The sequence below is a fragment of the Heliangelus exortis genome, chromosome 1 (assembly GCF_036169615.1).
Source record: "Heliangelus exortis chromosome 1, bHelExo1.hap1, whole genome shotgun sequence".
NCBI lineage: Eukaryota > Metazoa > Chordata > Aves > Apodiformes > Trochilidae > Heliangelus > Heliangelus exortis.
The window spans coordinates 87,630,952-87,656,390 of NC_092422.1; the positions used below are offsets into that span (position 1 = coordinate 87,630,952).

Here is a 25,439-nt window from a genome sequence, read left to right on the forward strand (position 1 = left end):
AGGAGTGTTCACATTTGTACATACCATGGAGTGCAAGAGACGTGAATGATTCAGAAGGTGGGAATCCACTCTGATTAATTCGTTAAAATCCATTTTCACAAGCACTGTCACATTGTACCAGAATGTTCTTCCTGAAGTATAGAAGATAAAACAGCCAAGTCATCTGAGGTCTGATGCTAAAGAGAGACACAGTGCTACAGGAAGGCTCTGAGAAACCAAAGCAAGCTTTAACTTGGCAAATATGAGGGGCCCACGTACAGCCATCAGCACTGGCCTGGTTCGCTGTATGCCACAAGAAATGGTGTCAGTGAAGGAGAAAATCCTGAGCAAGGTCCACTGGACTCGCAGCACCTGCAGTTCAGCACTCACAGATGGAAGTACTGAAAATTAGTCCGAGGAAAAATCAATCCTGGAATCAATCCAAGGCAGATTCCCACATTCGTTTTATTAAGAGCTACACTAACAGTTTTCCTGCCCACTCCCAGGCTCAGAAGAGAAAAAAAAAAGGCATCTTTCTATTAGAAGCGGTCTTGAAATTGTAAGTAACATACCCTCTGGCATTGGATCCACACAGCCTCCTCCTTTGGATGAGTTGCAGCATTTTTTAAGCCCTGGACATTCAGTATCAAATGTACAACGATAATCAGATGTTTCCATATTCTCCATTGGACAAATACCAGGTCTCGAGGCAAATACACTGGATCTATTGAGTGCTAAGTAAGAAAAACATTTCAGAGAACAAAATTACAGAAAATTGTTTCCATAAAATCGTGCTATTTATTTTACAGCAAACACCTCCTCCTCATTTCAGAAGTTCGTCTGTTCTGAGTTTTCATGGTGAGAAAGAAGCAGCCTAAAATACCATCATTTCATTTCTTGTTCATGACATTTCTGTTACAGAAATTTTTAATTAATAATCTTCCATTAATAATAATTATGGATAGATAGACAGACAGTTTCTAAATGTAGAGACACTGAAGCATTGCAAACCAGAATATGTGCCTGATGTCAGCTATGACTAATCCAAATAACATACAATGATCAAAGGAACAGGCAATGTCTAAGCTAAGGATGCGGATTTTCCATTCAACTTTTTGTTGCAACAAAGTTAACTTTTAGTTAAATTAGTGGAAGACATTATGTGAGAACAGAGGCCAAATACTGTTTTGAGGTATATTTCAGAGGGTTATAGAGAGGAGCAGGAGATCAGAACTGAGTCTGTGTTCTTCAGCCTGGAAGCATCCATTCCCTATCAGGCAGCTAGCCACCCCAGGAGGTTGCTAGCCCACTCTGAACAGCCTTACAGAGAGTGCAGCTGAGGCAGAAGGTTACTGCTTCCTAAGCCAAGGGCAGACAGTGGTCCTGGCTCAGTGCTGGCACACACTCTTCTCCAGATGAAAAGTATTTCTAAGCTCTACAAACATTACTTTCACCCATGCTCTCAAACTTAGCTCCAAGTAATGCTCAGCTCTGGTCTTTCCAATCAGCCTCAAAGATTCTTCATTCATTTAGTGCCTTTTTGGTCCTTAAACCCCTGTTCTATTGCTGGACAATAAAAGTTGGTCAGTGGACAAACAGTCACATTCACATAAAAAAATAGCCCACTAAGACCAGTGGGTTTAAGAGTATTGCCTTTGTCTTTTTTGGGGGCCCACAGCCTGCTTCTCACAGGTCTCTGAAAGGTGAGTAAGAAAAGTCAGCATAGCTTAACGATGGGGGTCCACATCTCCAGTGAAAAACCTGCCAAAACCCAGGGGAAGTGGGAGAGGCACTGGTTTGAGATCTCTCAGCTGCATGCAGGGGTAATTGTAAAGATCTGCATGCAGAATACTTGGGACAGCACTTTCCCACACTCAAAGAAACATTAAATTACCGAACGGTTTGGGTTGGAAGGGAATATAAAGATCATTTAGATACAACCCCCCTGCATGGGCGGGGACACCTCCCACCAGACCAAGTTGCTCAAAGCCCCATCCAACCTGGCCTTGAACACTGCCAGGGAGGGGCAGCCACAGCTCTTCTGGACAACCAATGCAAGTGTCTTGTATTGCCTTTGATATTGTACGTGATATAATGTGTGTATACCTTGTGTGCACACAGCCAATGAGCACAAACTTAACAGGGCAGTCGGCATCTTTCAAGGGGAGACCCAGCAGAGATCTGGGCAGCAGATTAGAGAATTCTACCCCCAGCCCCAATGACTGCCCTACAGGGAGCAGGATTTCTCCTGCTACGTAATGCAGCCTAGTGTGGGACCCTTCATGCGTTCAAACCATGGGCCCTTGGACTCCTTGGTCTTCCCCATGACCAGCCCTACTTTCAAAGTTCATTTTGAGTCATAGGTCATAGATTTTCAGGGGTAGACTAAGGAAAAAAAAATCAAAACCAAAACAATCCAACCCTGTGCAATATTATTGAAAAAAGTTATTTCTTTGTCCAGCAAGCCTCAGTAGTCCTATTCTGCTTCCCACCATGGACCAGGAATATCTACTTGTGGTTCTGGGGCTGGCACAATGGGCCATTACCCCAAATGGGTCCCACTGCTATAAATCCTCTTCCCAATTTCTAGTCTGAAGTCACAGTTATGTGTGATATGGACTTGGCTGCCCTTAGATGAGCTCCCCAGGTATCTCATGCGATTGGTCCATCTCCTCCTCCCATACAGGAAAGCTAAGAAGCCTCTTGCATCAGGAGCCTGCCAGACATGAGCACCAAGGGATTTTCTTGTGCTAATTTATCACCAGTGCTCTTCACTATTCAAACAAGTTGGATCTTGACAAGATAAACTCAAGCATGTAAATTCCTCCAGCTCTGAGATTCAGTTCAAGTAGGTTTGAGGTTCAAAGAAATTTTTTCACTCAGGTCTTTTTTTAGCATGTTTAACTGTGGTGTAAAACATTTAATGAGTCACATGAAATCTCAGAAAACACTTCTGAATCCTGGCCGAGTGCCACACTAGATTTATCTAAAATCAAAAGGTCACAATTTTCACATCAGTGGAAAGAGAGATGGATTATTTCTGCCTAATTGTACAGATGAACTTCTAAAATTTGATTTACCATCTCCACTTCAATCATCTTGGAGACAGACACTGACCAAGAAGCACTGCCAGCATCGGGGGGCAAGACAGCCAGCTTCTCCATCAGTTGGATAAAATATAGGCTTTTCTCCTCTGTTATTTGCATAAATGTACAGAAGCAGAAGTGCAGCACCCCGTGCCTAGCGACGAAAGCTCAGTTACCAGCCTGCCCACATGAAAGCCCTTGGGTCTGCAGCATGAGGGGATCTCTCAGGAGACAGATGCTGAGGGACTCCATTATCTCAGCCATAATCTCTTTCCCCTCCCTCCTTCCACCTGGAGGAGCCAGGTTTCACCCTGAGGGTGTCAAAGAGCCAGGGACCAAAACTCTGCATTTGTCTCAGGTGTCAGGACAGGATATTATAGAAAGAGCTCCTGGCAAAGCCTGTTACAAAAGCAGGCTGACAGTTGTCATCATATGACCCCATTCTGGGGGTCTTTGAGCATCACTAGACTTTACCTGCTCGGATGGATGTTTCTATCCCAATTACCTGTCTGAAGGCTGATCAGGATGGAGGGCATGTGCTGGTTCAGCATTTGAAAAAGATTTAACACCCTTCACAGTCAAGTAATGAGAAAAACAGGAGTGATTTGGCTAACAATCTAGAGGTTTTTTTCCTCAACAGTAAAGATAAAAGAAAAGCAGGACCTGCCATAGCCCAAGCAAGGGTAAATGCTTCCTTCTAGGAAGAAAAGGAGGGGAGTGGCCAGGAGCAGGTTACCATGAAAGGTCATAGAGACCTTTCCACTCCGAGGAGGATGAAGAGCATGCCAGCATGGATAATGTCAAGAAGAAAATAACAGTAGTTCAACAGCACGCTGTGCAGTAATTCCAGCAGTTCCAGTTTCTCTTTTCATCATTTATTTAAGACTGTGTCTAGACAGTGCATTACCATTCACAGAATTTATGACTAATGCCCTGAAAAGCAAAGATACTGGAATAATGTACACACAGAAATCACCTAGAAACCATTCAAATCCTTTCATGGTTTAAAATATTCCCAGATTAACTTTGACAGGAAAAAAGAGTCAAGGTCCCCACAGCATTTCATGGACAAACCTGGCCAGAATGCCCATCAACAATGTGGCAAGGGGAGAAATTCTGCAGATAAACTATACAAGAGATCTGCAGACTTAATAATGTTAGATGAAATAAGCTCAGCAGCAGCTCTCAAGACTAAAACATCCCTAGAGATTCTTTTAAAAAGCATAGAATTATACTAGGAAAAAAATATGTAAGGTGTTACCAGGATGCTTTTTCCACTCAGGGAGACAGTTCTGAAACATCTTGAAAATCAGGATCATTCATAGAGTTTTGTGTGCAAATAGAGACAACCATAACTAAACAGTGACTCTCCAACACATGTATCCATATGCATGTATATCAGAAGGACCTTACTGAAGTGACTATTTAACACTAAACAGATCTACTGGAGATTTTTCTGAGCCTGGAACTGATGCTTGGAAACTACATATAATCAACAGCAGGTCCATTGCCAGCCTGAGAAGGCTGCCTGGACATACTGTAATTTGCAGGTCAAATTTTGCCCTGAATGACACTGTAACAACCCCCGAGCCAGACAATTGCAGGATACAATAAAAGAGGGATGATGTCTGTCTAATTATGCTCTCATTCCTCTTCTCTGGCAAATAATTTTAAGAATGAGTAAACCAGAATGACCACTTCTGTGTTGTCTTTCTATTAAAGGAATTTTCCTGCTAGACACAACATTCTACTAGTAACTGCTGAGAAAATATCTTGCAACAAATTGGTTGGAGGTTCATTTTCCAATGTTCTGAAGCAATTAGAAGTAGGATGAACACATTGTTCTTTGGAGATCCCATGACAAGACATATGGCTCATACCCTCTCATGTCACATTATATGATCTGATGCAGGAGCAGGTTAAGGAACATTCCCAGAGCACTGAGTCACCCAAGTCTTATGACTCAAACCAAGAGACAGAGCTGCAATAGAGCCTTCCCTTTTCAATCTTTTGTTACAGTGTGGGGTCTATTCAGATTTCCAGAACTTTTACTTGAAAGGGGGGAATGGAGAAAATGCAATGTCATGCTGAAAATAGGAGACAAAATTATATCCTGAAGAACTTTCCTGGGTGCTGGAGCACTTCAGTGCTGGCCTAGGTAATCCTATACGCCTGTTCAGCTTAAAAGCATGTAGCTTCATCTGTTTTAAAAAAAAAAAAAAATTAAAATTTCTTTTCCAAGAAATCCCTTCCCCCTATGACTCAAGTCCTGCTAAAAGTTAGCAATTTCTTGTTAACAACTGGTAGCCCTGATGTGGGAAGGGGAAAAAGCTTTCATCTTCAGATGAAGCTGATTAAGTCAACCCAAAGAGGGTCTTTTTAAAACTAAGAAGTTAAATGATATCCATGGAAAGCTTCCCCAGTTTGCAGTCCTCCAACATACCCTTAGTTAACCATGGAAGCCCTGAGAGAATGGGCCCTACATGGCTTCGATTGGTAAGCAGTTGGTACCAATCTGCCTGGATGCCACATATTGTTTTAAATTAACACTAAAACTGAGTCTGCATCCTTGGAACTGACCCTGCTCCAAAGCAAAGAAGATGTTATCCTAGTGCAGCCTGAATTACTTTTGAGAAGAAAGCCTCTATGGCAAATGCAAGAATTTACAATACAACAATTTACAAGAGCAAACAGAGCACCAGGCAAGGCTTTGGAACTTACTGCACTTGGCCACAGGTACTGGCCTGAACTAGGACAAGCAATGAGCCCTCGTGGGGGTAACAAGCAGGCACCTTCTTCATACTCACCTAAAACTTTAGTAAATTTGTGATGAGAGGTGGCAAAGACAAAGAATCAGGAGCATTAGTCTCTCATGTCTACTTCTTACCATGTTGGGGCAAGCTTACTGTAGACTTTTGCAGATTCATTGACACCAGTGAACAGAAACCTATTGCCCAGAAACTAATTAATCCTTTACATATCTCAGTTTAAGTTCACCTCCTTCCACCAGACATTTGTTTCAACTGATAGTCTGACTAAAACTTACCTAAAGAGCAGTAGAGTCCAACTTGCTCATATCCTTCACAGCAATCTGTAAGAGTGATGGTTTCAGGGACTTCAACTGTATGATACTGAGTTTTATAGTATGTCTGGGGACACACCATCCATGGTATCCATCCTCCACAGGAAGTGCTTTTCTCATAGGACTTTTGGTAGGCAACAATTTTAAACACATTCTTGGTCAGGCTATAGTTGCATAGATGGTACCCTAGCAAAGAGAGGCCTTTTTCTAGGGAGAAGCAAACAAACAAACAAAAAAGGAAGAAAGGGATCAGCACGAGCTTGACTCTTGAAAGCATAAGTTCCCTGCAGTATCTCAATAGAAATATTGTTATGAAAAAGCAGTGACAGAACCAACAGAGATTAATGATTTCCAACAAGGCTGACATTAGGAAGAACATCACTTCAGAAAACAGACAGAAGAAAAAATTAGTAGTGACTACTTGCCATAGTCATCATTGCAGTCATAAAAGGATGGAGACTGGCAGAAAATTCAAAGAATGCCTTCAGATGGACGGCATAAAAAGGGCGATTTAACATAAGTAAGTACAAAGGAAATGAATACACATAATAGAAATTAATAGCAGAGGAGAATAGGGACTTCCACAGCAGAGTTGTCCAAGTACTTTAAATGCCCACTCCAGGCTTACACGGCCAAAGCGTTTGTCTTTTTCCACTGACTATGAAGGGAATGAAGGGCAAGGAACTCATGGGCAGATGACTCACAGTAGACAACTGGAATAAGACATCCTTCAGACATCACCCTGGGCTAAAACTGGCTTCTCACAAATTATTGGGAAGGATTTTCAGGTATCTGACACAAAAGGTGTTCCTGGAGCTCCTATGTTGCCCATGTGCATTTGCAGCAGCCCATATTAGACTGAACCCTTTGAGAGCTGCTGTGGTTCACTGACTTTAGTATAAATTAAATCAGTAATAAGCTCATTAACTACATAATTTCATGCAGGTCTGGGAATGGAACTCAGTTTCTGCAGTTCTGAAACCAGTCACAATGAGGAGTGTACTTGTTATGTGCTTTACTTAAATACTTGAGCAGTAGCAAGAAAAATTAAAAAAAGAAAAAAAAAATTACCAGTAGAATTAGCAGTAAGCAACCTACAGGAATCATGTCACAGACATCAGGCTGTCTCTTAATAGGATGTTATAAAAGCCAGAGGGGCTGAGTCACCCTGTGTCTCATTTGGGAAATAGATGGGATAGAATTAAAATGCCTATATCATCCTTTAGAATAAGAAAAAGAAACTTTAGTGAGGATAAACATGAATTAGCTGCTGGGATTCAAGTATGGCAGGACTGTTATTTCTGAAAGGTCTGAGGGGACCAGGGTGGGTCAACAGACAGACTGAAGCTAACATAGTACACACATACAATTAAAATATTTACATCTTATCTTACTTGTACAGCTTATCTCCTACCTGAACAGATGAAACATGAAAAAAAACAACTCAAGAAAAGAAAAAAAGCCAGGTTGTTAGAAATAATGTAATTTTAACACATATAACTTTACATCAAAACAAAAGATATCACTGATTTGAACAGAACTGGAATAGGACAATCTATTTGTAGTGCAAGGACAGCCATGAAGAATGTATGGGATATATACAATTGGCCACAATATGTCCCTCAAGGTGGCTCAACCAAAGCCCCCAGAAAGTCTTCCTCCATCTCTAATCCTAAGTCCTGCATAAGAGCAGCCTGAAAGCCACTCCTTGCCTTAGGTATTCAAAAGACCATGAAGAAAAATGGATTTGCTTGGTGCACTTCACATGCAGAGGCAGAGAGACCTCCCTGTAGTAAAAGGGCACTTTGGGAGAGTAGAAGGAAGGACAGAGTAGTTGGGACTGACCATGTACCACCCCCAGCCTTCTCTCTCAGCTATAAATAACTCGTGTCTGACCTCCCTAGGGAGAGCATGGATCCCCTGATTGTCCAGCCCTGCTCTGCCCAACCCATCTGTGTCTTCATCCTGCAGCAAAAGGCAGAGATTGGTGCCAGGGTGCCTTGGTACAGATGGGGAGTGTGAGATCCAAACACCTCCCAGGAGGCTGCAGGGAGCCCCATGATGCTGCTGCTTAGAGCAGGTCAGCAGAAAAATATCAAGAACAAGGGATACCTGGAAATCTCCCTCCCTGCTTTCTCATCTTTCTAGCTTCAGGCAGCCTACCTCTGATTCTGGTCCCTGAAGCTCTCTTCAGAGAAACCAGCTGAAAGACCTTCACATCACTAACAAGCACCAGGGCTGTTCTTTGTCCTTAAGAACAGAGTGAAAGAAAACAGGCGTAAGTGGGAAGAAGAAAGACACCCGGCCAGTCTCAAGGTGAGGGGCTGAAAACCACATCCTGTCTGATCCAGGAGTGGACTTCAATGGCCAGGACTGAGGTCTGACCAGGACCAGAAAAGCCCTCATACCTCACTGTGGCATGTAGGCTGCTGTGCAGGAGAGAACTGAAGGTGAAGTGAGCCAGAGAAAGTAAGTTGGCCTCACTCCCCTGGTTAAATTTAGGACATCCCTCCGGGAGAGGAAAAAAGAAAACAAATGTGGGTTCTGGAGCAGAAATCAGAGATCAAGGGCTGTTTTTTTATCTAATGCATTTGATTGATTATCACTTCATATGAGGCTCAAGAAACAGAGAGCTGTCATGACATTTTGTAAAACATTCCCTTGCCACATGTTAGTGCTCCAAGAATACCTTCCCTAGCAAATGCTTTTTGACATGCAAGCATGGGAAAAAAAAACCCTAACAGCAATCTTGTTTCAGCTTTTTTTTTTTTTTTTTTTTTTTTTTTTTTTTTTTTTTTTTTTTTGTAGGAGGGGACCTGAATGGCTAAATACCTGAAGTGGGATGGAAAGAGTACCTAAATAATTTTGAATCTAGCCTTTATCTAGAGAAAGTGCACAAACTTCTATTAGTGATCAGGGAAGGTGGGAGGAGCAGGACAGACTTTATTCTATAGAAACAAGAAAAATAAACAATTGCACTAAGGAATCTGTTGTAGTAAAATATTATGTTAGAAATGGGTGAGCAGGTAAGGAAGATTTCAGTCTGGCTCCTAACCAGCATGATCCCTCCATTTCTCCAGAGCTTCTCTATTAGCATGGCCAGAGCAAGGGAGGCACTGGAAGAGAACAACCAAGCACAGAGAGCATCAAAGCTTCGTGTCATCTGTGCAGAGATGTGGCTGCAGCAAGGACGTAGCACTGGAAAGCTAAAGAATTCCAGAGTCATCTGAGCTGTCTTAGGCTCTACAGTAATGTGCAACATAAATACAGGTATGAAACTGAGAATCAAATGGTATAGAATTAGATACAGTTTATAATTAGAAGGTCCAGCTGTCAGAGCAGATATGAAATCATATTTCATACTTAAACATTGAGACTCGATACATAATGAATCTCCCAATGCCAAAAGAGAAGGTTTGAGATTTAGATATGGTGATAAAAAAGATACCTTAATTGAAAGATGTCAGCCTGAAGGTGACAGATGAAAGTACAGCCCTGCCAACCTTGCCATTATCCATCAATTCCATCCAGTTTAAAACAAGCTTTGACACTCATAGAGTTCAATTATTTGCTGACAGCAGTTTCCTGCTGAGCAATGTGGCTTAGATCAATTTGGGCTCTTTAGCAAATTGGCTTTCTGTTCTCATTACCCCCATCTCTGGGATTACAACACCATCAAATGGAATTAAAATCCACAGGCTGCTGTTTCCAGCCACACAAAGCTGAAGTCAATTGCAAAGCAGGAGAAGGGAGCCACCTGACATAAGTAGGGCTACATTATGCCTATCATCTCTGGACTTTAGGGTTTTGTCCTAGTGCTTAGAATTCAAGGTCAAACCCAGATCAGGTCTGAGAGCATGATTTTAAAAATCAGCAATAAATAATGGTTGATAGCATTTGTGCCACAGACTTTGCTGCTGTTTTGGAAAATTCACTGCTCAAGTGACTGAAATGCCACGGTGAGCTGAGATCTGCAAAATCTTTTCTTGCTGGAGAACAGCAAGAGCTAAAGACTGTTCTGCTCTTGATGTAACCTTAAAAGTAATCTGTTGGAACAGGTTCACAGAGGGCAGATTCAAGTTCAGCTTTAAAATGCAAATGCTCTGCAACATGAGAAAAAGTGGCTTAAGGGCTAAAATTTTTCTGGGTATCCCAAATCCTTTGAAAAGTCAATACCATTTACAATAAGTGGCACTAGAATGGGATTTCTGCTGACCCCCAGTCTGTAAAAGCCTTTTTCTTAAATGCAGCATTGATAGAATAACAAGAAAGTGTGCCAGCCTTTAAAAAATATGGTTGATGTGTGGTTGACTTGCAAAACCACTTGAGTAAAATTATGCAACAAAAAAGCAGCCAAAAATCACAGTCTTCTCTCATCTAAATACATCAAACCAGAAATCAAGAGCAAATTAGGATTTGATTCAACAGTTACAACCTAGGTTAGGTTTTTTATAAATTACCATCCATACCATAGATTAAAGTTAAACATGTGTTCTACAACCTCATTCTATGCACGTCTAGGAATTTTTCCAAGTACACTGTTATACAATTTCCTCCAAAAGTTAAGTTTAAAGACATTGTCAAAAAAAAAGTTGCACATTACTGAACACAGAGCTGAATTACTCATTCCTTTCTGAAATAAAGAAATGACAGGGCTTATGGTTAGGGATAAAGAACTGGGAATAAAGGTTATATTTGGGCTTTGTTAGACTTTCTTTTTTTAACTATCAACAGAGGATTCTTAAATAGTTGCCGAGACATTGCCAGTTCTCCAGAGTGACCACCTTGGCCCATTTATTTCAAATAAAGAGATATCCCACACCCAAACTAAACTGTCCTACATAACAGCCACTGGCTTCTGACCAGGTTTGTATCACTCACCTGTAATTTCATTTCCCCTTCCCTGCTGTGTGGCTGCCCAGAAGGTGAGAACAGAAATAAGAGTGATCCTGGCCATTATCTCACCCATCCTGGATAAGCTTCTCATATCACTTTGTTTCCAAGGTGGTAGAGCTCGATTGTCCTTACATGCAGACTTCTGGATCAGGGGAAAAGGTTTTCTGTTTTTTTTTTTTACCTTTTGCAGGTAGGTGATAACTACTGGCAACAGAAACAAAGAAGCTCCAGTGGGAATTTTGCCAGTTCTCTCTCCTTCGTGCTCTCTCCAGGGAACCTCCCTCTTCTACCTGCTCAATTTGGCCCCACTCCCCACCTCATTTTGAGAAAATGACATTTCAAAATTGCTGGTTTAGTCCAGGTTTATCCTTCTGAGCACTTATTCTCTCTCACCCAATGAACAGCCAGTAGCCAGATTAACATCCCTCAAATGTCAGATATATGCATCTTCATTTCTGTTCATATATCAGGTGATACTATTTCTTAGGTCTTTAATTTTATACTTTGCAAATAGACTAAGAATAAAAGCAAATGTCTACGTCAATGTTGGGGTTTTTTTCCTGGATTTAAGCTGTTTCACTAGCTGCTCTCATAGTGCTCATTTCATTGCAATTTCAGCTTCACAGAAACAAGAGCAATGCTAGGGAAACAAGAACCTTACAAGGCAGGGCATGAATCAGGAGATTTGAGAAAACAAAATCCCTTCTTTTTCATTGTGTAAATCATGAAGGCATGTTCCCAAGATAGATCTGCCTGCAGCTTTGCAGTGCAAGGCAGTAACCTCAGTGCAACATCATTTGGCTCACACACTTCCCAAGATAGATCTGCCTGCAGCTTTGCAGTGCAAGGCAGTAACCTCAGTGCAACATCATTTGGCTCACACACAGAAAAGGTGCAAACAGAATCTGGTATTTTATGAGCAGCTGACACTGAACTACAGAAAATCACAGGTATGGTTCTTGGAGCTGAGGCAATAAGTTCAGACCAGAACTTAAATACATATTACAGTGTTGCAGGCAATTTCACATGGTTTGAAGGGCCAGATGTAATGGAGCTGAAACTACAAACTCTCTCACTTGTTATGTTCAGACTATCAGTAATATTACTTCTGTAAAACCCTGTTGGGTAATCACCATGTTACCAATCACAAGGTAGGAGAGCTGGGGCTCTGGAGAACATGTGGGGCCAACAGGGAAATTGCTGGTTGGTTCAGAGGCAGAGGGATGGCCTTTAATATTTTATATTTTTTTTTAATTAAAAAAACCCCACAACTTGCAGTAAAAGCTAACATCCCAGTGCTAAAAGACTCAAGTATACATGCTCATATATAGGACTATGAAAAATATTGGATAAAACTGTGTACTTAGAGCCCAGTCTTATGGCTGACAGCTGTAGAAGGCTTCTGCTTAGGGTCAGGCAACTAACAGTGATTTTAATTTGCAACTTTATTGCAGTAGTAAATGAAAACTGGCAAGTAAGAAGAGTTAGTGGGTGTTTAATCTAAACAAAGAATGGATACAGAAGTCTTATGTATTTCAGGATTTACCTTGTAATTTGCAAATTCTTAGAGCTATGAAGATTCATATCTGCACTATTTCTTCAGTTGCAATCATTTAGGCACATAGAAACTTACTTTTTAGCAATGCATATAACTGGAAGAGGCCTCTCAGGCAATTAAACATGCATCCTATGTCCTGGATAATATTCAGATCGCCCAGACATATTCTCACACTTCATTAACCCACTAAGTTTAAGGTGATGCCCTGCATCCCAGGCTGTAGTATGTGCTTTTCTTATTATTCAGCTGCTGTAATAAGTTGCATCTATTCAGCACAAGTCAATACACAGTGTCCTACAGGGATATTAGATAGATTCATTCATTGCTTTGGAAAACTGGCCACCTATACATGCATGGCTGACTACATATAACTCTATTTTTAATCAACCATTAGTGTATTTCATGGATAATTTTTTTTCCCTTATTCCTTTCAACTAGGTGCTATATTAGGACTCCATTAGAAAATTTGCTCACTCTTGCTTTGGTGGTGAGAAAGGTCAACGGAGAGAGAAACAGAGAAGGAGATGTTTAGTGGAATAAAAGCCTGGGCTGCGTGGTGCTGGCAGTGAGCTGGATTTCATTCTGGAAGGACCGCATCACAGTCCTCCCAGCCCAGTCATCTGAAGCTGATCAGTTCTCCTGGCTCTGTTGTTTATATTTTTTTCTGCAGTTACGTTAGTAATGCCTGAATTGATCTAAAGTATGCAGTTTATACAATGAAGAGCTGTGGCAATAAAAGGCATGTCAAAATCCATTCATGGATAATTTTACAGAATCAAGAAGCAGATTTTGAGAGATGGAATTTGACTCTCCTTGACTGTACTATCAGTAATTGGGATACTGTGGCTGTCAGCAGGGTTTCTCATCATAATTTTTAGGCATTTATTTCTTTAGATGGATTCACTTTTGATTTAATTACTCACTTAGAAGATCCTGATCTTCTTTGGGCTAGGAGTTTGACACAGAAAGGTCAGCTGTTGGAACATTTCTTTTTGCTTGGCATTATTTTGTCCATGAAATAAGCACTGTTTCAGATGCCCCAAATGGTTATGACATTTCAAGGCAGACTGGTTTGCATGCAGGGAACCCGACTATGCATTTGGGCTCCATGGGAATGTAACAAAAGCTGTTCTGTGCTCAATAGGTCAACACGCCTTCCCATAGATGTAAAGGACCGAAAATCACTTAACCTGACCTCTCAAAATCAGCTGTCAGTAACTTTCTCCCAGATAACTCTTCCAGACTTCCAGCCTTTCAGTGTGATTACAGATTTAGGATTACAGACTTCAGCCTTAGGAAGCCCAGACTGTGGCCACAGCAGACTGTGGGAATGGATGGAGGAGCCATGAGACCTGAGGGTCTCAAATTGAAAACAAACTGATCCAGGTCAGGAACGCAAAGGCAAAACCATGTTGTTACCTGCCAGCTAAAGGGAAAAAGAAGTTCAGATGAGACCAAATTTCCATCTGATTTCTGCCCCACAGCTGCATTGGTGCTTGCAGCTCCCAGTGAACGTTGTCTCACCATCATGGCAGGATTGAAAACTGTCCCTGCTGTTACATTTCAGGTATTTAGTAAGGTTTGAGCTCCAACCAATCTCTCCCTTTGTGGGACATTGCTCAGGTTTCTCTCCTCTTCCCCGGTTTTAATCTCTGTGAAGCCTGCAGGAATTTAATTGCCTTCAAGCCTGCAGCTAATCTGTCAAAACTGGGCTAAATTAGTCAGCAAGGAAAAAAAGGTGCTAGAGGAGTGGAACAGGTTGACTTAGCCAGAATTAAACTTTTTGCAGCTAAAGACAAAACAAAATAAATCACTGCTGCCACCAGGACACAAACTTATTGCAGCTTCTGAAAATCAATACAAACAACGGACACCTTAATATCTATTCCCTACAGAGGACTGAACTTCTTGGAAACTTATAACTGCTCAGCTCTGAGTTAAAAAGCTAGCCTGCAATTCCAGGGAATTGAATTTCCTCCACACCCATGGACCTCTTGTGCAGGCAAGAGCAAGTCACAGAGGTTAAATTTGCCAGTGCAATGAAGTCGCTGTGGAGGGCAGAAAGCCCAGTATTTCAGACCTTGTGAAAGCCACAGCTACAATATTAGAAATATGGTTTTGCTCGTATTACCTGAGAAGAAAGTAGAATAGAAAAAGAACTGTTTTGCCAGCATATGCAAGGTCTGTGTTAGGATGGACAACATGTAAACTGGCAGCTTTTTAAGGGACCCTTGCTTCCCTGAGCTTCTGACACATAACCAAAAAGTCAAATAGTAACTCTTGCTCATTTTATGGAGTGTTTTGGAGAAAATGCATGAAAGATGAAGGGACACACGTAAATGACAGTAAAAAAAAACAAAACTAAACCATTATCTCAAAGCTCTAAGAGTTAATTAGCTCAACTGTGCATGCAGAACAGTCCCTGACAGTACTCACTGCTTTTGTCTGCATCACCAACAAACTGTTCCTCAGGAAAATCTTTGGGGTTTATTTTTTCCCTGAACACGCACAAACTGTTTTAAAGTGACTCATGAGGAAAAAGTTCTTATTGGTAACAGGAGGAAAAAATATGAGTCAGGCAGAGGTCATGCCGAATCTCTGCCTGGCTTGGCTCCTCTGACTGATCACTGGTTGTGCAATCTCAGCACAGAGAAGCTCTTGTTTGCTCCAGAGCTTTGATGACATGGTCCCACTCCCAATGCCACGTTTGGTATCAGATGAGACTGTTGATCACACCTCATACTTGATTCAGCAGTGCCGCAGGGAATTAATTCCCATCCAAGATGTTTCATAGTATGCTTCTTTTTTATAACACTAAAATCCAGGCATTTTTAAGAGAAAGCAGTCTGGGTGGCAGATATTGCTCTTTGTTATGAAATCTGACTTGGAAAAGAATCAAAGGGTCTCCTGCTCAGCCTCCCCCCATGAGTTTCAAGGGCCAAGTCCACCTGAAGGTCCTGTTCAGCAAAGAGTATCATGCCTGGCCTGTATCAGCGCTTGGTGAAGGGACCAGAGCCCCTCCTCACTGTCTCACTGTCTGGACCATTGGCTTCTTTGCAGTGAAGAGCTCAGAAGACAGCACTGACACCAATTTCACACTTTGTTGCTGATGGGGCTCAGGAACAGCAATGTCTTCCAAACACCAGTGGCCAGGATTCACTGGTTAGTGCCAGTGCTGCTGCCTGAAAACTATTTATCACCGAAGGCACCCACTGCTCCTCTTGACTTCCCACCTCTTATCCCTCTTAAACTCATCTGAGATACAACCAGGATTAGGATGGGAAGAACAGAGGACTCTGCGTTCAACTGGCAATTCCCTTTGTGAATCTGTCTCCTGCACATGCATGTGAAATCTGCCTCTGTTAAGCAGATTTGAAGCCCTAAATAAACCAGCCAAAATACACAATTCCCTTTTTGCTGTTAGTGAACATGAGATTTAGCCCTTATTTCCAGCTAAGAGATACAGACATATACACACAGGCCCCAGCCCATCTTTCCAATGAGAGATTTTTATAAATCATTGCAAACCCTCAAAAATATTTCACAATTTGTGCAAGATCACTCATCAGTGCATTAAATTGAAATCCTTATGGGAAGCTTCTCACTCTGAAGGACTCAAAGGATAATTGTTTCTGTGTGCTCCTGAGCCAGCTCAATTAAAAGCAGAGATGCTCATGAAGGAAGAGAAGCCTTTCAAAGCAGAAGCACTGGACTAAGGGACTAACACCCACTTTACAGACAGCACAAGTTCTAGCAACCCACTCTTACTGTGTGGATACAGAGTAAGGACTTCAGGAAAGGTTTGCAAAAAACCAGCACATTTTAACCTGGTTAGAATGTACAAATGTTTGAGTTGATTTGTTTAGAAGAAGGAAAGCAGGGAGTTGTTTTGGGGATGAGTATTGTGTCTTTTTTCCCATATTAATACCTGTAATTAACCTGTGATCAACCCAAATAAACAGTGGATTATGAAGCACAAGGAAGGCAGGGAGCTTTTTAAGTGGGCAGAAAACCACCAAATTACTAAAACATCAAATGGCTAAAACCTACATGGAGTGGAAGTTTGCGGTAAAGGGAAGCTTGGGCTGCAAAAAAAAAACCCAAACCAAACAAACAATAAGAGATTTAATTTTTTGCCAAAATATAACAACCAGACAAGTTGTGAACTCTAATCTGAGAGAATTTGAACAAACAGAAAATTCACCAATAGTTTCAGAGATTTCACTGTATACAGTGAGGAATTGGGTTGTGTTTTTTGTTGTTTTTTTTTTTTTTTTTAAGAAAATGCTGGCCTGCTGTCAAGTGTAGCAGTTGAGCTGCTGTTTTGAAATTATTTCTGTTCTGAGAGTGATACTAAATCATCAGTGTAAGTCAAACTGAAGGATCTATGGGTTTTCTATGCCCTTGCTTGTACCCTTCCCCCAAAGAATTTATGAGAAACCCTGCTCCAGGTGTCTCTCAGAACCAAGCCAAGTCTGTACAAACATTCAGACTTGCCCAGAAGGCACTTCAGGGCTAAGCCTCTGACTTACTCAGCAGGCAGCTATTAGTGTCCTGCTCTGACTCTACATTTTGACACATTCACCATGGTTTCCCACACCAAGTGAATTTTGTCATTTGAAGTGTCTGTTGAATTCAAGCTTTCAGTTATAACAGAGAGCAAAGCTCCAGCTTGAACAGTGTTTTCCAGCACATTAGGATGATTTATTCCATTAGTATCTGTGAATTATTAAGTAATATAAGAGTGAAAGTCTACAATTAGCCCACAGGTCTCTCACAAGAGTCACACTTTGCTGGACTGTGCAGCCTTCATCTGCAGAGTGTGAGTTTTACATTAACCTGGAGAAGAACAGTGCTTCATTTCATCAGTTCCTCAGCACTGATATTTCCACTTCTGATGCCAGAGAAACTTTCTACACCCTCTCCTACATGCAGCCCCTGCCCCAGTGAGATAGCACCATCTGCTTCTCCAGGTACACAGGAAAGGAAAATCATTCCTAGCCCCAGCAGCATCAACTGCTGATATAAACACTGGCAGTTCCTCTACAATATCACAGTGCTGAGAAGGGGAGTAGAAATCTAAATGCTTGGTTTGTAATAAAGACTATATTGCATCACTGGCTTGGTAATCCATAGAAGAAACAATCCATCATCATCTTTGCAAAGCTAATCAAGAAAAAAGGAGAGATGTCTGGCAAGGAGGATCGATGTTTGGAGCACAAGAAGACTTCACACTGGGTTTTGGCATTCCCAGGTGAAGAGAAACACGTGGTCACACACTGTGAAACAAGAGGAAAGTAATTTTCTTGATTCTTCTCTCCTTCCAGTTTTCAGATCAAAAAAAAAAAAAAGAAACAAACCCCACCAAAACTAAAATTATCTCACTCTATTTAACTAAAAATAATTTTAAAAACCCCACATTTTGCCAGATATTGAGAGTTCATATTTAAAGCTCAAAAGGCAATGCTTTTCAAAATGTTTATTGGCTTAGGAAAACAGTGGGTTATTTACTCAATCTGTTCTGCACCCTTAATTAGCACAAATGCCAGTAGGGAAACTTCCTGTGTGCTTTCTCCTGTGCTGACCTTCCACATGAGAAAAATTCCCTAGTGAAAATTAATTTTAATTCCCTCCTTGAAATCAAACATCTGGCTTTGGTTAAAGAGGCACATAACCCTGTCCTCTTGTGATATTTGGATTGCAAGTGGTGTGGGGCAAAGGGTATTTTCTTTGTTATTTGCTTCTGAAAATTATAGGACCTTCAGTTTATAGATATAATGCTAATGCTACAAGGATTATAAGAACTTGGCTATTGTTATGATTAACACTCTTTTATCATTCAAATTCCAAGTACAAATACCTGCACAGGGATTCCATCACTCTTCATCTTTGCCATTAATTTATATTCTAAAAAATACTGATATTATTGTATGCGAGAGACGGAGCTCATGAATTGATCTAAGGCCTTAAGTTCTGATTGAAAGGTGGGAGTCAAGAGGGTGAGAGTCACGGGACTCAGATTTCCCCCAAAAGGCAGCACTGCTGGTACAATTACTTGCATTGGTTACATCAGTTTAACGAGATAAGAGAGTCTGTGTGTGTTTCTTAAAAAGTAGGAAGGGAAATGAATGGGAATGTACCTAGCACCTTTTCATTTAGTTCACCGTTCTTTTCTTCTGAGATCTGATGGGATGGATGGACCAGGGCTCACTAGCAAAGTCAGGAAACACCTTAGGACAGTTTTCAAACTTCCATGCCTTACTTGGAAAGAAAAATTTCAGAAAGCAAAAGCTTAGGTGAGGACAAGAGTAAAAAAAATTTTAAAATGCTTTGCCTATATACTTCTGGTTCTAAGCAATCATGCACTGGGAAACATGGAAAGGCAACATCATTCCTGCTTGTAGAAGACCTGCTTTTGATAGACATTGTACTTCTAGAAGCAACACGAATACTTAACATAACTTTGGGCACTAGAAAATTTCATGTGATGAGCCCTGAGGTCTTATAAACAGCAGCAGATGGGTAGACCCTTAATCATCAGTCTGCAAAAATCCCCCTGATATCAGGACTGGAATTTGATGCTTCCTCCTGGATGTATGTCTCCTTACCAGCAAAGTGAACACTTCATGCTAGGGAAGGACACAGAAAAGTATCCTTGTCACAACAAATATATTTTTATTATAACAAGGGTCCAGGAAGAAAGAATTTATCATATGGTCCACAAGGAAAGTAATACTTCTATGTCAAAAATGGCATGGCTGAGGCAGTTTTCCACTCTATAGAACTGCAGTGAGTAACAGAATGCAGCTTAAAAAATCAGTAAATTTGATTTAGTATCATTAGGCAGAAAGGTGACATAGACCTGGAAAAATGGGCTCTGTGTGATTCTCTGGTCCTTGAAGCAGAGAAAAGTAGGAACAGTCAGAACACTTTTTCCTTTAAGATGCTGCTGAAAGACCCTTTAAAAGGCAAATTCCAATGCTACTGGTATTCCCCTTCCTTTTGCTGTGCCAAGGAAGAAATGGGAGGTGCAGGTTGTTGGAGTTTTTTTTAACAAACATACATCTACATTTTTAAGAGTCATATGCCTACATTATGCAGCTACCTAGTCCCTAAAAAAATGAGCTGATTTTCAACCTAGAGTTGTCTAAAAATAGATTTTGGGAGACTGGTTTCCCGTAAGGGAAAGAGTTATGCACATAAAACTCAATGTCCACTTACAAAAATCTTTTCTGCATTCCTACAAAGAGCACTAGTGCTTATGAAAGCAGAAAGGTCTTAATTTAATACACTTTTAGGTCCTCATTTGCCTCTCCCTTTTTACATTTCTACCAGTCTCAATAGTCAATGCAAAAGAATGTTTTGCTTAAGTTTTTTTCTAACCATGTCTCCACCATTATAGACATTTTTTTTTAGGTGCATGTATATTTATACTCACACACAAGCCTATGTACATATATATATAGACAGATACATACTGGTAGATGCATACGTATAGATATGTGTATATACACATATACACAAAAATACAACCATTGCAAGAAGAATTGTATTTGATTCACAAATGTGTCAATAACTTAAATGTGTCAATAACTTAAATTTTTTTAAAATGGAAAAGATGGAACTAAATCAGTCTGTTGAAACTTGATCTTACAAACCCCATTGTTCAACCATTATTATTACACTCTTTAAGCATCATAATTTATAAAGCAATTCTGATAAGGAAAGACCAGTTCTGGCACAGATAGATGAGACAAACATGAAAAAATGAAACAGAAACAGTGGTTTGCTTTACAGCAAGGGTGTGCAATCAGTGAGGAGGGAAATAGCTCCCTGTGCCTTGGATGCTTGAGCTGGATGTTGTAAACACCCTCAAGAAGCTTTCAGCTATCAGTTTAGTTTAAGCCTCAGTCCTTAACAAGTCTTTACATGCACACCATAAAGGCAAGTCCCACGGCACCTTATTAACTTGTTTATTCTTTCTGGCTCCCTGCATTCAAACTACATCACATTATGCAATCAGCTGTTAGGAAAACAAATGAAAAGTATTTTGGATTTGCATGCTTAAGGATCAGTTTAAAATCTGTTCCCTTCAAATGGTATTTGATAGACTGACTTAGGATCAGTTTGATGTCTCAATTATTTTTCTGTACTATGAAAAGAAGCTGTTGCTGAGGTTAAGTTTAAAACCATTAAGACTGTGCAAAAAAATCTGTAACTGAAACAGTGAATTTTTATGATTTGGAAAGCTTCATCATCTGCCCTATATGAATAAAAGAACTTATTTTTTTCTTAGAAGGTAGATGTGACAGGGTGGTCTTAACATGCCAAAAACTTCATCCTAGCATATTAATATTTTTCCATTATAAAGCTCCATCAAATTTCACTGTTCAAGTGATTCAATTATTAGCAACTCCTTCTGACAAATGAAAGGCACTGCATCTCAGCTATGCTACATGACATTTATTTGTATGAGAAAAGGAAAGAGACAGTTACCATGTAAACAAAAGAAAAACAAGAACAAAATTTCACTCGCTCAGTTGAGCTCATCACCAGCTCAGCCTAATTTTGATGAGCTCTCCCGTCAACTGCTCCATCCATTCTAACAGATTTCACCATAAAAGGAGACTTGGGGGTTTATTATTATCAGAGGGATTGACCAGTGTTCAAATACCAGCAACGAGAAGAAACTCGAATTATTTGAAACTGTTGGGTTTAGCATGTATTTGTTTTCTAAATGTCTACCAGGTCCACCGTGGCTGCCATGAGAATGGCCCTGCATGATTTATTTCATGACCCTCTTCATTGACTCAGCTTGTAAAAGCCTATTTCCAGCATTAATGTCTTCCCATAAAAATGCAGATGGAAGGTATACACTGGGTGTACTCCAGGTCACAGGAAAAACTTAGTCCAGCCCAAGAAACCATGAAAGTTTTTGTCTGCCCCTTATTCGTATATTCCAGGAGAACAAGGACATTAAACCTGTCCTTTTTATTGTCAGGGGCTGTATTCATTCAGAAAAATACCCCAGTCCTACAAGTGATGGTTAAGTACTGTTGTTCAGGGGGTATGCAGCAGCTTACTTGCCTGAAGCATACTATGAAATCAAGGCCTTCACAGTCTTCTATCAACCCCAGGACATTATGGTTTTATGATGTTCCCTTTAAACCAGATCACACATAATTGTATGGGCAATAAAATATCACCTAGAGATACGTTATAAAAATTCTCAGTCCTCCCTCAAGAAAGGGGAGAAGATTTTTGTAGACTACTGAACACAGGATTATTGAAAAGGAAGTACTTAAAAATAAACTAAAATTTAAATTATTCTATAACAAGCTATTTAGAATAAGTTCAAGATAATTCCCACTGACAATAAGTGGGGTGAATTTAAGAAAGCACAAGAGCGTCTTTCAGTAAATATTTATGGAAATAGAGAAAGAGGAACAGAAACTTGGTCGTATATTTGCCAAGATGAATAGAAGGCATCATTAATGTTTGCTCTCTCTGTATGAGCCATGGGTTCTTCCTCTTGGGGGAATCACAGTGGAAAATTGCAAACATTTTTCTGCGCAGCATCATAAAATAAATACCCAGTTCTGTGTTCAGTACTGAAGATACTGCCAGGCAACAGGAAATGATTGCTATATCTTGAGAGAATACCCTGAATTTATTATTTTTAGGTCATCTGTTAGTGACACAATACAAAGTTTTGCTGAGGTTTTATGCCAATAAGCCTATACTTGAAGCTAAACAGATGTCCAGAAGTTTCAGCAGATTAAGAAAAAAAAAACAAACAAAAAACCAAAACCAAACAAACACGAACTTATCTCTTTAGCTCACTAAAATCTGTAGCTATCAAGTGACAACCATCAGCATGCAGTTTAGCAGGAATTAAGAGTTCAGTTATGTCGACCCAACATCAGCCACCAGGCTGCCCCATTCAGAGCTTTAAGAAGAGCTGTGAGGGCCAGTTCCCTGCTGAAGCTTTCCCACTGGCTCCTGACTCACCACAACACCTTTGGGAATGTGCCAGGCATGTACACAGTGCTATGGCACAACCTCCAGACAGGAATTTGGTCTTAGTGACAGAGAAGCCACCATAAGCCCCAGAATTTTTTCCCCTTGGTTAATAACCCTTACAGATAAAATAAACCTGCCTTTTTCTTCTCTCTTGAAGTTACAGATTCCATTCCTGGAAACTTAGGGGGTTTGCTACTTCATTAATTACCTTGTTTTTCTTAAAACACTTTCAGAGGAAATGTTCCTTGCGATCCTAATTAGTTTACTTTTTTTTAATTGAAGAGGTTATTTTGAAAGGTTCGAATCATTCAGGAAAACAGAAAAGGTAAAGCTACACCAGAAGCTGTAAAATCAGCGCAGCATTAGTTAAAGGGTTTATGTACCATTTACATATAGATGTCTATTATATGATTGTAACAGTCCTTTTTAACTTCAGAATTTTAAAATCCCAGAGTTCCGTGTATTAATGACATACTACTTCAATTTCAAATGCTTCCTCTAAAATGTAAACAGATACACCACCTTTGAACACAAATCCATTAACAACTTGACATCATCGACAGCATTTTAAAATACTAAACACCTTGAGGTTCATCCTTTTTAATGCTGTTTGTTTCAGGTTTTTTGTTCACCACTGGCCAAAAACATATTCCCAGCCAGATTTTTCAGTTTAGCTTGCAAGAGATAATCTGTTAAACTGTGGTTAACTACAACACTTCCAATTGCCACCAACCACCAGCACCACTTGTTCCATATCCACCACCTGCAGAAAACTGACATATGGAGATGCTGTTAAGCTTAATCCAGTTTTTAATCACTGTATACAGAAGCAACTGCTGTCCTCTGTCTTGGTACACACCTGAGCTGAGGGCTGCTCTTGATGGCTGAAGGCACACTTTGCTGGGAAAAGATGGGGCCTTTCTAGCAGTGCTGGGGTGCACTGATAGAAAAGTGAGCAGTGAACCACTCAAGTAGAGTATCTGAAATACTCAGCAAATCTGTGCTGTAAAGCATTTTTGTGGATATGAGGTTGTACCCTGACACAGCATGAAAAGTCAAGAAGAATTTTCTCTTAGTTAACTTATGAATAAAGAGAGCAAGTCACATTTTAGCAGCAAAGTGAGTGAAACCTTTGTCCTGGTTTGGGACAGGATAAAGGTGATTTTCTGTCTTGTACTTTTGCTTTCAGCTAAGTCTCTTGTAAGTAGCTGCACTTGCTGAAATTAACAGCAAGTTTCTCAGACAGTGTCTGCTTCTAGGACTGATAACACTCAATGTTTATAGTTACTGCTAGAGAGCCTGGTATGCAGAGCCAAGGACACTGCTCAGCCCTGATGAAAACTTTTACCCTCCAGAAGGAAGAAAGAGGTCCCACCTGCAGCCCTCCTTTGGGGAGGAAGGGACAAGATAGATGCCAGAATTGACCAAACAGAGTATTCCATCCCATACACATCATACTCAGAATAAATTTGAGGGATCACAAGAGCTTCCAGGCTTCCAGATTCCGGCCTCCTGCCCTTCCTGCCTTTCCTGCTTCCCTTCCTTCACCCATTCCCTGTTTTGCTTCAGCATCCTGGGAGGATTCCATCCATCCGTCTGCCTGTGGTCCTGATCCGTGCCAGCCCCTATCTGTGTGTTCCTGCCTCCAGTTCCCAAATGCTGCCGACTCCAGGAGTCCAGCCTGAACTTTCCCAGAGCTGCCCTGCAGCCTCAGTGGTGATGTGAGAGTTATTGGAGGAAAAGGGGGGAAGGAACGTGGTATCCATTTTCCTGTATATTTGTCTATTTGTATATATTTGGTAATTTTTCCTATTTATCATTACTGTTTCATTAAAATTGTGTAGTTTAGTTTCCAACCCATAAGACTCTCTCCCTTATTCTCTTTCCTTTCTTTATCAGGGAGGAGAGAGAGATTAATAGAGAGTATCTGTCACTCGGTTTAATTGCCGGGCCAGTGTTAAACTGTGACAACCTTCCAGCTCACTCCCTGAAAAGCTGTAATGAAATAAAGACAAGAAGCAACCACCTTGGATTGAGGAAGGTGAGGAGGCAAAAGGAAGGGAAGCAGAGGAGGAGGGAAGACAGGCAGGAAGGAAGCCAGGAAGAAAGCTAGATGTACATTGCTAAATATATCATTTGCTAATTATAGACTGTAAAACCTCCAAAAGACAAAATTAAGGCAATGGAAATGCAGAAACAGTAATGCAGAGGTGAATCATCTGACTTATAATGGTCATATAAATGGTCATAATGAAACATATACAGGAAGAAAGTGTGCATTTTAGCTTTAACAGAAAAATAATTCCAGATACAGCCTTTCAAAAATGCTTGGCCAACAAGTACTCCAAGACAGTGTTGGTTACTGTAGCAATCCAGGTACAGTGGATTTATTACAAGCTACACTTTGAAATGGACAAGTCTGCCCCTCTGCAGTGGTCTCAGATAAAATAGTCAAGCCCCAAAATACCACACATACCAGCCAGTCTCAGAGACTGACAGTGTCAAGGATACAAAATAATCTGAAGATAATTGACCAGCTTTTTAAGGTAGGATGCCATGAATTATAGAATTCCCTCTCACTTTTTCTTTTCCAGGTCAATGCTGTACTGACAAATAAATGAGAGGTTTGTACTAACCAATAAAATTAATCCAAGCTGAAGCAATGGAGAAAAAGTTTCTAACACAAGGATCCTGCCCATATTTCAAGAACTTTTACAACTGTAATATACACGGAAAAAATGTCCACCTAAAGAGGTCAAAAAACATTTAGGCAGCGGAGAAGCCTGCCAGAGAGGAGAGGACAGCATTTCTGTTT

The 25,439-nt window shown here is 40.6% G+C and overlaps 1 protein-coding gene across 1 annotated transcript in view; it reads right to left on the reverse strand.

The window, feature by feature from the left end:
• Positions 1 to 11,676, reverse strand: part of UMODL1 (uromodulin like 1) — a 51,123-nt gene extending 39,447 nt beyond the window's left edge. The window contains exons 1-4 of the mRNA XM_071752981.1: positions 11,029 to 11,676; positions 6,112 to 6,354; positions 552 to 713; positions 25 to 131 (exon numbers count right to left, since the gene is read on the reverse strand). Of these exons, the coding sequence (XP_071609082.1) occupies positions 25 to 131; positions 552 to 713; positions 6,112 to 6,354; positions 11,029 to 11,134 (618 nt within the window). The 5' untranslated portion in view covers positions 11,135 to 11,676. The remainder of the gene's footprint in view (positions 1 to 24; positions 132 to 551; positions 714 to 6,111; positions 6,355 to 11,028) is intronic.
• Between the last annotated feature and the right edge of the window lie 13,763 nt (positions 11,677 to 25,439).